The sequence below is a fragment of the Tursiops truncatus genome, chromosome 5, assembly GCF_011762595.2.
Source record: "Tursiops truncatus isolate mTurTru1 chromosome 5, mTurTru1.mat.Y, whole genome shotgun sequence".
Lineage (NCBI taxonomy): Eukaryota > Metazoa > Chordata > Mammalia > Artiodactyla > Delphinidae > Tursiops > Tursiops truncatus.
This window is the reverse complement of record NC_047038.1, coordinates 75,768,204-75,783,779: the sequence shown is the minus strand read 5'-3', so window position 1 is coordinate 75,783,779 and position 15,576 is coordinate 75,768,204. Positions and strand designations below refer to the sequence as shown.

The following is a 15,576-nucleotide window of genomic DNA, read 5'->3' as shown; positions in this document are numbered from 1 at the left end:
CCACAAGCTTATCCAGGGCTCTTACAAGGTTCTGGTTTGCTGCAGGGAGAGGTGGCCCTCTAACTGCTTACTCTCACCCTCAGCGGGGTGAGGAGATGGGGGGCTAGCCACCACCCCTCCTCTGCCTTCCCCTCCCCCCTCCTCCTACCTGCTCTGTTCTTCCTCCTCTTACCCGCCTCTCCTTCACCCCACCCTGTCGCGTGTCTGACCCGAGGGCACGGGCGCTGGAGCGCAGGGACCCGACCGCGGGCCGCGGAGGGAGGATGGCGCTCGAGGCACTGCGCTTGGGGCTGTTGCTCCTGGTCTGCTGGGACTCGGCAGGTAACGCTCACCTGTGGGCCTGCTCCGCGGAGGACCGGCCGAGGAGTTACCGAGAGGGGGTCTCGCTGGCAACTGCCCCTGCCCGGGTCCGGGCGGCCTTGGCGTCCCTCCGCGCAGCCGTTACTGGCGGTTCCAGGCCCGCCCCGCGGTTGCCTAGGGACACGAACTTGGGGGTGTGCGGGGCTGGCGTTGTGAAGCCAGCAACCCTCTTTAGTCCCAGCATCTTCTTAGTGACCCTGCTGTCTGCTCTTTCTCTTTTAAAGCAGATTTCCTGGAGCCCAAGATCGGGAGTTGGGTTTTTATGTACCAGGGGCCCTACAGAGCCTCAGCGGGAGATGTACAGGAATCAGGAATTGTGAACGCCAAGGGCGCCGGGCACTCTGGGGCTCATGAGAAAGGGGCCTTACTTAGTCCAGCCAGACATGATGCCCATTTAAAATGTAGTTAAGGGCTTCCCTGGTGGCGCAGTGGTTGAGAGTCCGCCTGCCGATGCAGGGGACACGGGTTCGTGCCCTGGTCCGGGAAGATCCCACATGTCGCAGAGCGGCTGGGCCCGTGAGCCATGGCCGCTGAGCCTGCACGTCCGGAGCCTGTGCTCCGCAATGAGAGAGGCCACAACAGTGAGAGGCCCGCATACCAGAAAACAAAAAAAATGGAGTTAAAGTGGTAACACCTAATGTCAAATTTTGCATTTATTACCTTGAGCCACAGAGGAAAAGAACATCGTGAATTATTGAGTTTCTTCTCTAACTTTTATTCGGTAGCTCCAAAGTTTCTCAAGCAATTCTATTAGCGTGGTCAGTTACGGAACCGGTACCAAATGTTCTCTGTGTGCCTGCTAGGAGAGGTGCCAGAACACAGCTGAACATACTTCTTAGGGGGGGTTCAAAGAAGCTAGGCATCGGAGGGAAAGGGAGACACATGGCCCGTATAAATCACAAGGTGAATTTTAAAAAACCCTTATGAACAAGAATTGACCTTTATTAACCCCATGCTTTAAAGTGTCTGTTTCCTTCTTGCAGCCTCTTTGAACACTCAGTTTGCTCACCCTTCAGAATACAGAACAGTAAGTAGGAAACCACTTGTATTGTTTCTACTGATACAGCGAAGCCCTCAAGAGTTTGGGTTGGGGGCTGGTTTTCAGGTCTGACCTGCCACTTTCAAAACAGTGGACTGCTTCTTTAGAAACCAGATTCTCAGGCAGGCTTTTTGACGGATCACGATGTAAAATTTGGTTGACAATAGCTCAGGCCTTGAAGGCCTCAGGGCTTTGTTTCCCTAATAGTTACACCTTGTACTAGACATTTTATGTATATTATCAAATTAAATTCTGTGTAAGCAAGCGAAGGTCGAGCAAATGAGAAGAAGCAAAAGCTAGTTATTCAGAGCTTGTTGAAGCAAGTGAATCAGGCACATCACCTGCATTTTGGCAGAGACTCAAAGGCAGAGGAGTGGGAAAGCTTTCAAGTGGGAAAAAGGGAAGGCATCAGGTGTGCCCTGATCAAGGCTGTTGGCATGGGGAGGCTGTAGGTGGGTAACTAAAGGCAGGAATCCTATGTGATTGGTTAGGAGGGCATATTGGCTTTCTCTGATTGGTCCTAAGTTGGAAGCAGGAACAAAAATTTAGGGAAACTATCAGTTATTAATCAAGGCCTGGCCATTTTGGCCAATCGTTACAGAGCTTACTCTTTGGCTTATTGGACTGTCACTAGAGATAACCATCTGACTTCTGACGAGTCTAATTTATAGCAGGTTGGCTTCTTGGGTTGGTTATTCTAAGTAATGGGTTGGTTTCCTAGGCAAGTTGCTACAGGTTATGGGTCAGAGTTCTATTTTAATATGTGGTCTGACACTGTCCATTTGTATATGCAGTCTCTTAATTCTCACAATGACCTTGTAAGATAGATAGATATTATTATTTTACATATGGGGATATTGACCTCCGTGGGTTAGGTAACTTTGAGTATTCAATTCAGTGTAGACCTTTTCCAGGAAATCTTCCCACTCTGTTTTTTTTCCTCCAAAGCAGATATAAATGCACTTTCTCCATGCTTCCATTCAAACTATACTGCATCATCATCATCACCATGCTAGTGTAGGGAGGAAAAAAATCTTTCCTCTACCCTTCTAAGTTCTCAGCTGGGGCCCCTATAACAAAGGACAGGTTAACAAGAGAAAAATAAACAAACGTTTATTAACAAGTGCATTGTGCATACACATGGGAGCACTCAGAGATGAGTAATTCAAAGAGGTGGCTTTGAAATCTGCCTTATATAGCATCTTTACCAGAGAGCAATAAGTTTGTAGATAAATGACAGGACAAAGGAAAATGGTTTTAGGCTTCCAAGGGTGGCAAACAGTGGGAAGAAAAATAGTGGGAGGGAACTAATGAAGTAAGGTTTGTTTGAAGATTCCTCAGGTGCCATTTCTGGGCTGATAAGAGTCCAGAGTCATCTCCACTAAAGGAGAATTTATATCCTGCCTTTAGGCAGAAAAGGGGAAGAGAGAGAGAGCTGCATATTAACTGCCTTTAGCTCAAAGTAATTTTTATGTCATAGAGCCATATTTTGGGGGTGACATTCTGATTTTCTTCAACACTAAATGTTTAGATACCATTTACTATGTGCCAAGCACTGTTCTAAATTCTTTATATAGAATAAGTCATTTAATTTTTTTTTTTTTTGGCCACGCAGCAAGGCTTGTGGGATCTTAGTTCCCCAACCAGGGATTGAACCCAGGCCCTTGGAACTGGAAGTGTGGAGTCCTAACCACTGGACAACCAGGGAATTCCCTCATTTAACTTTTCACAGCACTATGAAGTAGGTACCATTATTATCCCCTAGCAAGGTCACATGGAAATGGTGCAACTATGGGTCCAACCCAGGCATTCTGACTCCAGATTGGTGCTCTTCACTAGCCCATCATAGCACTGAATTGTAATAGCCTGTCTTCCCCTAGTAGGCGGTATACTCCTGTGGTCATGGATGATGTCTTATTTGTTATTTGATACCCAGTCTTCAGCACTTAATGGGTGCCCAATATTACTTTTGCTCAGATGACTCAGTTTTCTTGGGTTTCATTTTCTTTCAGAAAATGGGGGATAATAACAGTAGAAACTCAATCAGGCATCCTGCATTTAAGCAGACTCACATATGACCCTCTCCTTTCTCTCTGAACGATTCCCACAGCAGATCGATTACTCACTGGTTATAGACAGGTTACCTTCTTGCTTAACTACTCTCCTGTATTCCAGTAAAGCTTATTTTCCATCAGTGGTGTTATGTGCTGACCAAGACTCAGGTGTGTGTGTTCACAAGCCTATTATGCCAGTTGCCAGTCCTATTTTAATTAAAAGTGTAAAGACAGCATAAACATGAGTGTAGAGAAATAAAGCTGTTTATATGAGAAATGAGTCAAATGATTTTGAAAGACTTGCTGAAAGACAAAATGCTAAAAAATTGAATTAGGTGTAGGTAAAACAACTGAAAATAATTGGGGAATTAATTTTTAAAATTGTATATTGCCTTGCTGTGCCAGTGTCTATAAAGTCTCACCATATTTAAAAAGGGGCAGTTTTACCCCCCAGCAGACATTTTGATTGTCATGACCAGGGAGTTGTCACTGGCATCTAGTGGATAGAGAACAGAGATGCTACTAAATATCCTACAGCGCACAGCCTCACACAGCAAAGAATTATCTGGTCCAAAATATGAATGGGGTTGAGAAATTCCATTTTAAAGAAATCAAAACAAGAAATCATAGGTGATTTATTGTGGGTATGATTTTTGCAGTCTTAGTACACAAAACTCTAGTTGAAACATTCATAGGAAAAGTCTTATGTCTTGTGTCAGGTAGGATTAGATTCAGCTGCAAGAAACAACGACTCAAAATAACAGCTCACGGAGCTGCCATCTTAGGATGTGGCTTTTGTCTTCCTGGTCTGTAAGATAAAAAGTAGAGCTCCATGCACCCAGGAGCAGGACGGAGGAATGGACAAAGGAGAATAAAAGTTGGCAGAAGCAGAGGACAGGTACCAACTTTCTTTTAAAGGAGGTTCCCAGACACTACTACACAATTCCACTGGTATCCCATCAGCCTGACCTTGATCATGTGGTCATACCTAGCTGCAAGGGAGGTTATCTTAGTGTAGGTAGCATTACAGCTGGCCATGTGCCCTGTCTTTGCCTTACATCAAAAGAGTGGCAATTTTATTTTCATTTATATGTTTTAAGATAAAATATTTAGGGTATGTTATATTTTTTGTTACTGTTTATGTGCTTTAATTGACTTTTCCAGTTAAATGACCAAGAACCACTTGTCCCAATCTCATTGGATAAGAGGGCATCTACTCTCCTGTGGAAGCCCTGGAAGGCATCATCTTAGTGAGCCTGGAGCTGCAAGAAACACATCAGGCTCCAAAATGGAGATAGAGGGCTGAACGGAGGATGGAAAGAGTCAAAAAATTTCTTTACTTCAAAGTTTGGCCCAAGGCCAGCCCTGCTTAGCACCTTATAAATCCAGATAATGTCAGTAGAAGTGTGTAATTCATTTATTAAGAGTGCTAAACAGTGTGACTTACTCTGAAGTGAGGAAAGGTAATCACTATTTACTAAAACATACACGCACACACAAAACAGAAATACAGCAGGCCATATATTTAACCTGTTATTAAAGTGGGACTCTGCACACCATGGTGTGACCATTGTGACCATTTCTAGTCCTGGCCCTGCTAGAGACTAGTGGCTGTGCACAAGACATGTTACCTATCTGGCCTCAATTCCATGAAATCTGAGGGTTGAGTTCCATGACCCCATATCGGTTTCTTAGGGCTGCCATAATAAAGCCACAAACTGAGTATCTTACACAACAGAAATGGATTGTCTCACAGTTCTCAAGGCTAGAAGTCCAAACTCAAGGTGTTGGCAGGGTTGCTTCCTTCCGAGAGAGGAAGTTCTCTTCCTCTCGCCTAGTATCTGGTAGCCTCAGGCATTCCTTGGCTTGTAAATGACATTCTCTCCATGTCTTCACACAATCTTCCCTCTGTGTGTGACTCTGTCCAAATTTTCCCTTTTTATAGGGACACCAGTCATACTGGATTAAGGCCAATTCTACTCACCTTAAGTTGATTACCTATATAAAGACCCTATTTCCATATATGGTCACATTCTGAGGTACTGGGGGTTAGGACTTTAACCTATCTTTCTGGGTGGACACAATTAAACCTATAACCACCCCTGAGATCTGATTCTGAACGTACTGCTTTCTTTAATGCTGTTGCTTAAATGCCAGTATCTTAAAAGTCCAGACAGGATTCCCAAGTGTGTCTGGGCATTATGCCCAGGGACTACGTGGAATGTAACAGGACATTCTCATGGAGGTGGTAGTGAAGAGCAAATTATGAAGCTGGAGGATAGTAAAGTAGGTTTGGTGACATGTCTTGGACTTTCATTTAAAAATCAGCCAGACAGAACCTTCCTCTGAGGTCCTTTTCTTACATAGCAGGTTTTGACCCATTGCTTCAATACTGCATCTGATTTTTGCATTAGAAAAACTTTTTTTGTGTGTGGAAAATAGAAATCTTTCTGTAGGCCGTTTCTAGGAAATCTAGGGAAACTTGGGACTTTGTCCTCCCCTCAGCTATTTTGTGATGAGAACGTCTCAAGTTATTCTCCAATTTCTGTCTTCCCTTCCCTTTTCTAGCCAAACTGCGATCAGTATAAATTACCAGGATGTCCCAGGGACTTTAACCCCGTGTGTGGAAGCGACATGTCCACGTATCCCAATGAGTGTACTCTGTGCATGAAAATCAGGTAACAATTTTACAGTATAAACTAGCCAAGTTTTCTTTAGTTCTTATCTTGCATTTTTATTACTTAGGAAGTTGTGACTCTTGGACATAAGAATCAAATGAGACATAAGTAGTTCTATTTTAAGACTGACATTTAAAAAGACACAGACTCCTTCAGTACATTTTCTAGGTCAAGGTTAGAGAACGAGGTGAGTGATTAATCAATTATAGACCAAATAATGAAGTGATGTTACTATCCAGGGATGGGTAGTTTCCCAAAATTAAGAATATATGTAGTAGTCAAACTCTGTGGAGTAGTAAATGTTCTATTAAATTCAGAGGGCATGTACAGGCGACCTACACAGCCTGCACTACTGGTCAGAAAACAGATCTGTTAGAATGCTCAGTAATAATAAGTGTATTGATATTATACCTGATGCCCTTCATGTAACATACCTGACCAGCTCAGGTGATCATGACTCCCCCTCCAGGTATGCTGCTTTGTATTTCAGGGGTCCATTCTCTGAACTCAGTCTTCAGGAAATTACTAGGTCTTCTCAGAGTGATTCTTTGGGGATAGTTCCTTGTGCCACTGGGTTAGGAAAAAAATGGCAGAGTTGGGCTTTCGCCCTCATAATTTCCTAGATTTAGCTTTAAAAATGACTAATTAAGTGTCACCCTGGAAAGAATCTAATGTATAATGACATGGCTCTTTTTAATACAAAGAGGCGGACAGTTTCAATATGGTAGGTAATAAATGTGTTTTTATGGTTGTTCATTTTGCAGGGAAGATGGTCATGATATTAAAATAATCCAAAGTGGACCATGCTAATGGAACAGTTCACAGAAGAGAAATTGGAGAAACCACCTTTAACTGCACACTAAATGCATTTCATCTTCCCTTTTTCTCTTTTCCTATGTTACTTTGCGTGAAATACGTTAACCCACATTTTCTGAGATGAGGTATGGAAGAGAGCCATGGACTGTGACTAATAATTAAAACAAACAAACAAAAATACTTGTTTCTTGGCTTTTGCCCCTTGAGTTAAGATTATTGCCCAGATGACTTATGTGCTGCTTTATTTAGCTGGAATAAAATCAGCATCATATTCAATTACCACTATTCCCTGTTGAATATCCATTCTCACTCAGCAGCCTCATGTGGCTCTTTCCCTCTGAGGCAAAAGTGAATTTCACTAAGGGAGAAGTGGAGTCATTTTTTTAGAGGGCAAAGTTTATTCTCCTTCCCCATTTCCCTAAATCTTGGATAGGTAATGTATGTGTAACTGGTACAGTGTTCTGCACAGAGCAAATAATGTGAGATGAGACTTTACTCTGAGCTGGTAGAGTCTAAGAATCATGCAGGTAAAAATACTTATAAGATTCCATAACTCCTTTCAAAACAGTGTTCCTTCAGGGTTAATGCAGGAATTTGCCTTTTCCCTTTTTTTAGGACACTGATTCTCAAGCCTGGGCGATTATCCCCCAGGGGACATTTGCGACTATATCTGGAAGCATTTTTGGTGTCACAACTTGAAGGGTGGGTGCTCCTGACATATAGCGGGTAGAAGCCAGGGATGCTGCCAAAGACATCCAGCTCCCAACAACCAGGAAATTTTCAGTCCAAAATGTCAGTAGTGCTGAGGTTGAGACATCCTGTCTTAGAGTTTGATGCAACATAAAGAATAGACATAGTAATAACAAAAGTGACCAAAGGTTAATTTAGAAAGATAGTGTTTTCCAGATAGAGGATTTTGAGTCAAGTCCTGGGTTTAAGTTCATTCCAGGGCCAGGAAACTGTGAGACCGTGAGGCAAGAGGTGGCTGGGAGAGTGTGTAGTGAACAGAACATGGCTTTGGGGGGTGGGCTAAACGTGAATTTGAATTCTGATTCCAACACTTACTTGAGCTTCTGTCTTCTTATCTGGAAAAGGGGGATAAGGCTCAACCCATGGAGCTGCTGTGAGGAAACTGCTCAGCACAGCACTTGGCACATGGAAACCACTGAAATAGGCACTGTTACTTAAGTACCCCTCTTAGGGAGGAAGAAACTGAGGCCTGCAGAGGCAAACCAACTTGTCCAAGGTTATAGAATACATGCAAAACAGTCTGGACTAGAAGCCTGGTCTCTGAATTCCCAGACCTCTGTTCTTAAAAGAAATAGAGGCAATGAAGTGGGAAGTTGTATAACATAAATGTGCCACAATTACATTATGTCCTGTAGTTATTTTTGGCTTAAAAGTTTTATAAAAGTGATGTATGATTTTCAGAAAGTTAAAAAAGTACACAGAGGGCTTCCCTGGTGGTAGAGTGGTTAAGACTCCGCCTGCCAATGCAGGGGACACGGGTTCGAGCCCTGGTCTGGGAAGATCCCACATGCTGTGGAGCAGCTAAGCCAGCGTGCCACAGCTATTGAAACCTGTGAGTCTAGAGCCCATGCTCCGCAACAAGAAAAGCCACCGCAATGAGAAGCCAGCACACTGCAATGAAGAATAGCCCCCACTCGCCTCAACCAGAGAAAGCCCACGTGCAGCAACGAAGACCCAACGCAGCCAAAAATAAATAAATAAATTTATTTAAAAAAACCCACAGAAATATATTTAAAAATTGAAAGTCTTTCCCATACTAGCCTCCAGAGGTAACCAATATTAACCTTTCGGAACACAGTCTCCGTAAGTATGTGGTGTATATAAAATCACACACAGAAACACACCCCTGTCCTGTAAACTTGCTTCTCTCCTTATATTTGTTTTTTACGTCAATATATGTAGTCTTCTCTTTTTAAAAGCTACACTTAAAAGTATTTTATTGTGCCATAAGTTACCCAGCTCTATTGATCTGTAGTCAGATATTAGGAGTCTCGTGGTTGAAACTGGAAGAATCCCAATTCAAACTAGCCTTAGGTAAGGAGGAAATTGGCCCATTTAGTCATATTTGCAGAAGAGTGGGGGGACGGGGGGGGGGGCGCGTTAGCCTCAGAGGGTGCCTGGGACCAGGGCCTCTAACCCATCAGGACTCCCTGTCTCTTCGTGTCTCATCTCTGTTTATTTCAGCATAAACAGCTTCCTTTATAGACTAGCTTTACCCCCTGTGTGGGAGGCAGAATTGGCCGCTCCAGATCGTATCCTAGCAGCTTCCTGACCTGACAGGAGATGACTCTTTTGTAACAGCTCCAGGTGAAAAAGTCTGCCTGAGTCACAGCCCCACTGCCTCACTACCTGAAAAGAAAATGACCCTTTTCTGGGCCAAGACAAATCGGTTCATGCTGGATCACACACCCACCCTTCAGGCCAATTGCTGTAGTCACAGGAAGTACGGTGATATGTGATTGGTTCAGCTGAGATGAGCACTTGGGTGCAATGTTCCCAGAGGGAAAAATTCAAGAAGACAAAATATCAGTAGATGTTAACTATAGGCTGCTTACAGTTTTTAATGATTATAAAACTGTTTCAGAGAATATCCTTATAAATACATTCTTGGCACTTGAATGTATATATGTATATATACACATGATGAAAATAATTTAAAAATATTTAGAATAAAATTATGCTCATGTAGCATACACTAATCACCTGTTTTGCCCAGCAGCTCTTCCTTCTTCTGCTCCAAAAAAGCACTGTTTCTGCTTCCCACTCTCCTTCTCCACTCCACTCCAGACTTCTGGCCGAATGGAGCTGCCGCCTTCTTACAAGATCCTGTATCCCTGACCCTGGTGATAGGTTGAAGGGTGAGCACCTGGTCCAAATTAGACCAGTCATGACCAGTAATAATTCCCCCTACCCTGGTCACAGGTTGGTCTGCAGTGGGTTTCTGACCATTCAGAGTCCTTCCTCAGAGAAGAGCCCTTTTCCTTTTAGGTGGTGGGATTGAGAGTCTTTGTCAGTGAAAGCTGCTGGAAGCCATGATCCCTCACTACAGAGAAAGACTGCGGTAGGACAGCATGAGGCCAACATGCCACGGAGAGCAGAGACCCGAGACCCAGAGAGTCTTGGTGGAGCTCAACATTCTGGTTCCAACATAAAAGACTCAGAATTGCCAAACTAATACTGAGGAAAAAGAACAAAGCAGGAGGCATAACCCTCCTAGGCTTCAGACAATACTACAAAGCTAAAGTACTCAAAACATCATGGTATCAGCACGAAAAGAGACATATGGATCAATGGAACAGAATAGAGATCCCAGAAATAAATCCACAAACTTAGGGTCAGTTAATCTTTGACAAAGGATGCAAGAATATATGATGGGGAAAAGATGGTCTCTTCAGCAAATGGTGCTGGGAAAGCTGGACAGCCACATGTAAATCAATAAAGTTAGAACATACCCTCACACCATACACAAACATAAACTCAAAATGGATTAAACACTTAAATATAAGACATGACACTGTAAAACTCCTAGAAGAGAACATAGGCAAAATATTCGATGACATAAATTGTATCAATGTTTTCTTTGGTCAGTCTCCCAAGGCAATAGAAATAAAAGCAAAAATAAGCAAATGGGACCTAATCAAACTTATAAGCTTTTGCACAGCAAAGGAAACCATAAACAAAATGAAAAGCCAAACTATGGACTGGAAGACAATATTTGCGAATAATGCAACCAACAAGGGCTTAATTTCCAAAATGTACAAACAGCACATACAATTCAATAACAAAAACCAAACAACCCAATCGAAAAATGAGCAGAAATCCTAAATAGACTTTTCTCCAAAGAAGACATACAGATGGCCAAGAGGCACATGAAAAGATGCTCATCATTGCTAATTATTAGAGAAACGCAAATCAAAACTACAATGAGGTACCACCTCACACCAATCAGAATGTCCATCATTAAACAGTCAGCAAACGGATTTCCCTGGTGGCACAGTGGTTAAGAATCCACCTACCAATGCAGGGGACATGGGTTCGATCCCTGGTCCAGGAAGATCCCACATGATGTGGAGCAGCTAAGCCCATACACCACAACTACTGAGCCTGTGCTCTAGAGCCTGGGAGCCACAACTACTGAGCCCACGTGCCACAACTACTGAAGCCCGCGCACCTAGAGCCCGTGCTCCACGACAAGAGAAGCCACCACAATGAGAAGCCCACACTCTGCAATGAAGAGTAGCCCCCACTCGCCGCAACTAGGGAAAGTCCACGTGCAGCAACAAAGACCCAATGCAGCCAAAAATAAATAATATAATAAATAAATATTTAAAAAGTCTTCAAATAATAAATGCTGGAGAGGGTGTGAAAAAAAGGGAATCCTCTTACACTGTTGGTGGGAATGTAAATTGGTGCAGCCACTATGGAGAATAGTATGGAGGTTCCTCAGAAAACTAACAATAGAGTTGCCATGTGATCCAGCAATCCCACTCCTGGGCATATAACCAGACAAAACTCTAATTCAAAAAGTTACATGCACCATTATATTCATAGCAGCACTATTCACAATAGCCAAGACATGGAAACAACCTAAATGTCCATCAACAGATGAATGGATAAAGAAGACGTGGCACATATATAGAATGGAATATTACTCAGCCATAAAAAAGAATGAAATGATGCCATTTGCAGCAACATGGATGGACCTAGAGATTATCATATCAAGTGAAGTAAGTCAGAAAGAGAAATACAAATACCATAGGATAACACTTATATGTGGCATCTGAAATACAACACAAATGAATATATCTATGAAACAGAAACAGACTCAGACATAGAGAACAGACTTGTGGTTGCCAAGGGGAAGGGGAAGTGGGGAGGGAAGGATTGGGAGTTTGGGATTAGCAGATGCAAATTATTATATATAGGATGGATAACCAACAAGGACCTACTGTATAGCACAGGGAACTGTATTTAATATCCTGTGATAAACCATAATGGAAAAGAGGATGAAAAAGAATATATATACATATATGTATAACTGAATAACTTTGCTGTACAGCAGAAATTAACACAACACTGTAAATCAAGTACACTTCAATAAAATTTTAAAAAGTCTGGTTCCAGGCATTAGGGTTCCTGGAGCACCCTTGTTTTCTACCTTGCCATGGCTCATTCTTAGTTGGTCAACTTTTCCTTTGAATCTGTGAGCTGGCCCGCTGCCCATTCAGGATCCCCCCCACACCTTCCTTTTTATTTTTCTTCTCCTTCTTCTTCCGCTTTGTCCTCTTCGTCCTCCTCCTCTCCTTCTTCTTGTTTGCTTGTAGCAGTTTGAGTTGGGTTGTTAAAAGAAACTCATCTACTAATAAATTCAAGCAATTCTTAAGTGTGTGAGGTGATAAAACAATTATTGCCCACTACAGTGAGCATGGAAGACTTTTATATTCAGGAAAAAAACTGATAATAATGGTATTTCAAAAAGAAACTCAAATGTGTAAACATGTGTTATAAGGATTTTGTTGCAGTGTTTTTTTAAAATATTTATTTATTTATTAGGTTGCATGGGGTCTTCTTTGTGGCAGGCAGGCTCCTTAGTTGCAGCACGTGTGCTCCTTAGTTGCAGCTCCAGGGCTCCTTAGTTGTGGCATGCAAACTCATAGTTGTGGCATTCATGTGGGATCTAGTTCCCTGACCAGGGATTGAACCAGGGCCCCCTGCATTGGGAGCACAGTCTTATCCACTGTACCACCAAGGAAGTCCCTGCAGTATTGTTTTTATGACACTGAACTATCAATACTTCTGTGCTTTTCTGTACAACCTTCTATTATTATAAAACACCTATACATATACATCCTGTAAACTTGCTTTTCTCCCTTATATTAGGTTTTCATATTAATGTACAGTTTCCTCTTTGTAAAAGCTGCATAGTGTTCCATTATATTATTGTGTCATAATTTATTCAGTCTCTGTTCTGTATTTGAATTGTTTATGAGAATTCTCTTGGTTGAGTATAGTTCCCTGTGCTATAACGTAAGTCCTTGTTGGTTATCTATTTTATATATACTAGTGTGTATATGTTACTACTTCATTTTAAGAAGAACGTTATTGTATTCTATTATACAGACATACAATGATCTATTTATGCAGTTCCCCTGTGATGGACAGTTAGGTTATTTTTCATTTTCCACCATCACAAATAATGTTTCACATATATCCTTCTTTATTTTTGCAAGCAATGTGTAGGATAAATTCGTAAGACTGGAATCACTTGGTTGGAAGACAAATAAATTTAAAATGTTTCTTTTTAAAGAAAGTTTCAAAGTTTAAAGAAAGTTTAAAGTTTCAAAATTTCTTTCTGAAAAGGTTGTGCCTATTTACATATTCTCTGTGGTAAACTAGTGCCTGGTCTTCTTTTCTTTTTGTGCAATGGAAGCAGTGCTGCCCAAATATGCTCACTCAGAGTTGTACTGAAAACTCAGATTTGTATCCATCCTTTGTTGAAGAAGTCTCTTTTTTTACCCTCTTAAAAATGCTCTCATTATGAAAGTGATATGTAATCATTAGAGTCATCCAAAGTAAGTGGAGAAAAGAAAAGCCCACCAGTCCATGGAGAGTTCTGAAATAGAAGCTCCCAGAGGACAGAGTTCTCGCCAGTCCTGCTCATCATGGTATCTTCAGTGCCTGGGACAATGCCTAGCACAGTGCATATTTGTTGATTAAAGGAAGAAAAAAATAGCCCAGGAGGCTTCACAAAATAATGACAACAAAACCACTAACCTCCCTGAATTCCCTTCTTCCTTGAAAACAGGCAAATATACAACCCACACACCACAAAGGAAACAAGGTTTTGACTCTTGGCCAACAGTGAATTGCAATTTTTTCCTTCATTATTCTGAAAAAGGGACTGAATGTCCAGGTGATCTTGAACGATTCTTGGAGTGTACCTCAAACTTGGTTTAGGTCTTTTGTTAAGTATCCAGTTTATATCTGATTATTCCCTTAATTATGCCATGAACATTTGTGGATATCATGTACCGAGCACTGGGTCTACAGTGATGAACGAAATGTAGCCCTGTTCATGCAGAGCCTATAGGATCACATTCTTAAGTTCCTCTGAAAAGCAAACAACTCTCACTTCTGGAAACTAAAAACCCGATGTCTGCTATAAACTATAAATTCCATGAGGCTAGAACACTTACCTGTCATCTTCTCTACTATATTCCTAGCTTGACGTACAGTAGGTGTTTAATACCTATTTGTGGGCTGGCTACCTTAAGTCAGTTCCATTCTGTTGGCTTCAGTATTCTATGGCCAGATTTAGGAAGGTAAGAGTATTTTGAACAGCAGGAGAGTCTGAAAATCAGGCAGTAAAGCAGGTTGCAACAGTCAGAAAGAAATCACTCATATTCAACCTCCAGGGACAGCCACTTCCTCACCAGGTGCAGGACGTGCACCAAGGCCATGAGCCTTGACATAAGTGATCTACGTCCTAGTTTATTGGAATATTCGATCAACAATATTTATTTTTAAGTAAGTACTTGGTTTTTTTTGTTTTTTTTTTTTGTGGTACACGGGCCTCTCACTGTTGTGGCCTCTCCCGTTGCGGAGCACAGGCTCCGGACGCGCAGGCTCAGCGGCCATGGCTCACGGGCCCAGCCGCTCCGCGGCATGTGGGATTTTCCCGGACCGGGGCACGAACCCTTGTCCCCTGCATCGGCAGGCAGACTCTCAACCACTGCGCCACCAGGGAAGCCCAGTACTTGGTTTTATTTGGGTTTTTAAGGTATTGGGGTGGCCAATATAAAGTTATTTTGACACACTTGTTGTTTCTTGGCTAAACCAAACACTTTCTGCCTGTGAAGCCCAAGTATTAAATACATATTCCTAGAGTTTGAATTAGTACAGACTGAAGTATAACTGGACCAATGTCATTTACAGATGAGTAAACCGAGGAGCAACTGGGTTGAGAGTTGCCCAAAATGGCATTGTCTCTGTGGATCTGATCAGTAGACATCAAGTTGGTAATTACCGCTAATCACTGGCTTGGCATTAGCTTTCAGTTTTGTAATTTCCCCTTCCCCCGCTTTAGGAGCAGGCAAGGATAGCAGAGGTGATAGTTGGGAAGTACAATTGCAAAATTCCTTGGGGCATGAGGGATTCTTTCTAATAGTCTCTATCAGAGTGAAACGCTCAACTGAGACGGCAAGAGAAACCACAAGACAGAATTAGATTAGATTAGGATTAGAGCCATGAACCTGATACAGTTACTTGTGGCCTTGGTTGGCTTTCTGTATCCTCAGCTCTGATGAGCTGCGTTGCTGGGCTGCACCCCGCAGGCCTGCACCCTTGTAGTTGCCCAGCCTCGAGACTGAATAAAGACCCGGGAGACAGTGACAGAGCCATCAACCGTTTATCCCGTTTATCAGACAGGGGAGCTTACGTGTCAGAAGCAAAAGGGTCCTGGAGTGACACCCTACGGTGGACGGCTGACTGCAGGCGGGACATGGCGGGAGAAGGAGGCTACCATTAATAGGGGGAAGTGACGTCGGTTTGGCTCGTCAGTTACCAGGGAAACCAGCGGTTGCCGCAGGGGCAAGCGCAC

At 42.5% G+C, this 15,576-nt stretch overlaps 1 protein-coding gene and 1 long non-coding RNA gene across 2 annotated transcripts; one reads left to right on the top strand and one right to left on the bottom strand.

Annotated features, from left to right (window-relative positions):
* The first annotated feature begins 225 nt into the window (after positions 1-225).
* Positions 226-7,025, top strand: SPINK2 (serine peptidase inhibitor Kazal type 2). Its single transcript, XM_073805300.1, has 4 exons — positions 226-321; positions 1,344-1,387; positions 6,022-6,131; positions 6,896-7,025. The coding sequence occupies exons 1-4, from the start codon at positions 264-266 to the stop codon at positions 6,939-6,941; spliced, it is 258 nt and encodes an 85-aa protein (XP_073661401.1). The 5' UTR covers positions 226-263; the 3' UTR covers positions 6,942-7,025.
* Positions 2,986-14,530, bottom strand: LOC141278788 (uncharacterized). Its single transcript, XR_012332010.1, has 2 exons — positions 6,566-14,530; positions 2,986-4,261 (listed from the first exon to the last, which is right to left on the bottom strand). It is a non-coding gene; the product is annotated as an uncharacterized lncRNA (long non-coding RNA).
* Between the last annotated feature and the right edge of the window lie 1,046 nt (positions 14,531-15,576).

Bases quoted from the DNA above. Each gene is read 5' to 3' on its own strand.
- SPINK2 (XM_073805300.1), top strand. From the start codon at position 264: ATGGCGCTCGAGGCACTGCGCTTGGGGCTGTTGCTCCTGGTCTGCTGG. The intron at 322-1,343 runs GTAACGCTCACC...TCCTTCTTGCAG, and splicing joins GGTCTGCTGGGACTCGGCAG to CCTCTTTGAACACTCAGTTT. The intron at 1,388-6,021 runs GTAAGTAGGAAA...TCCCTTTTCTAG, and splicing joins ACCCTTCAGAATACAGAACA to CCAAACTGCGATCAGTATAA.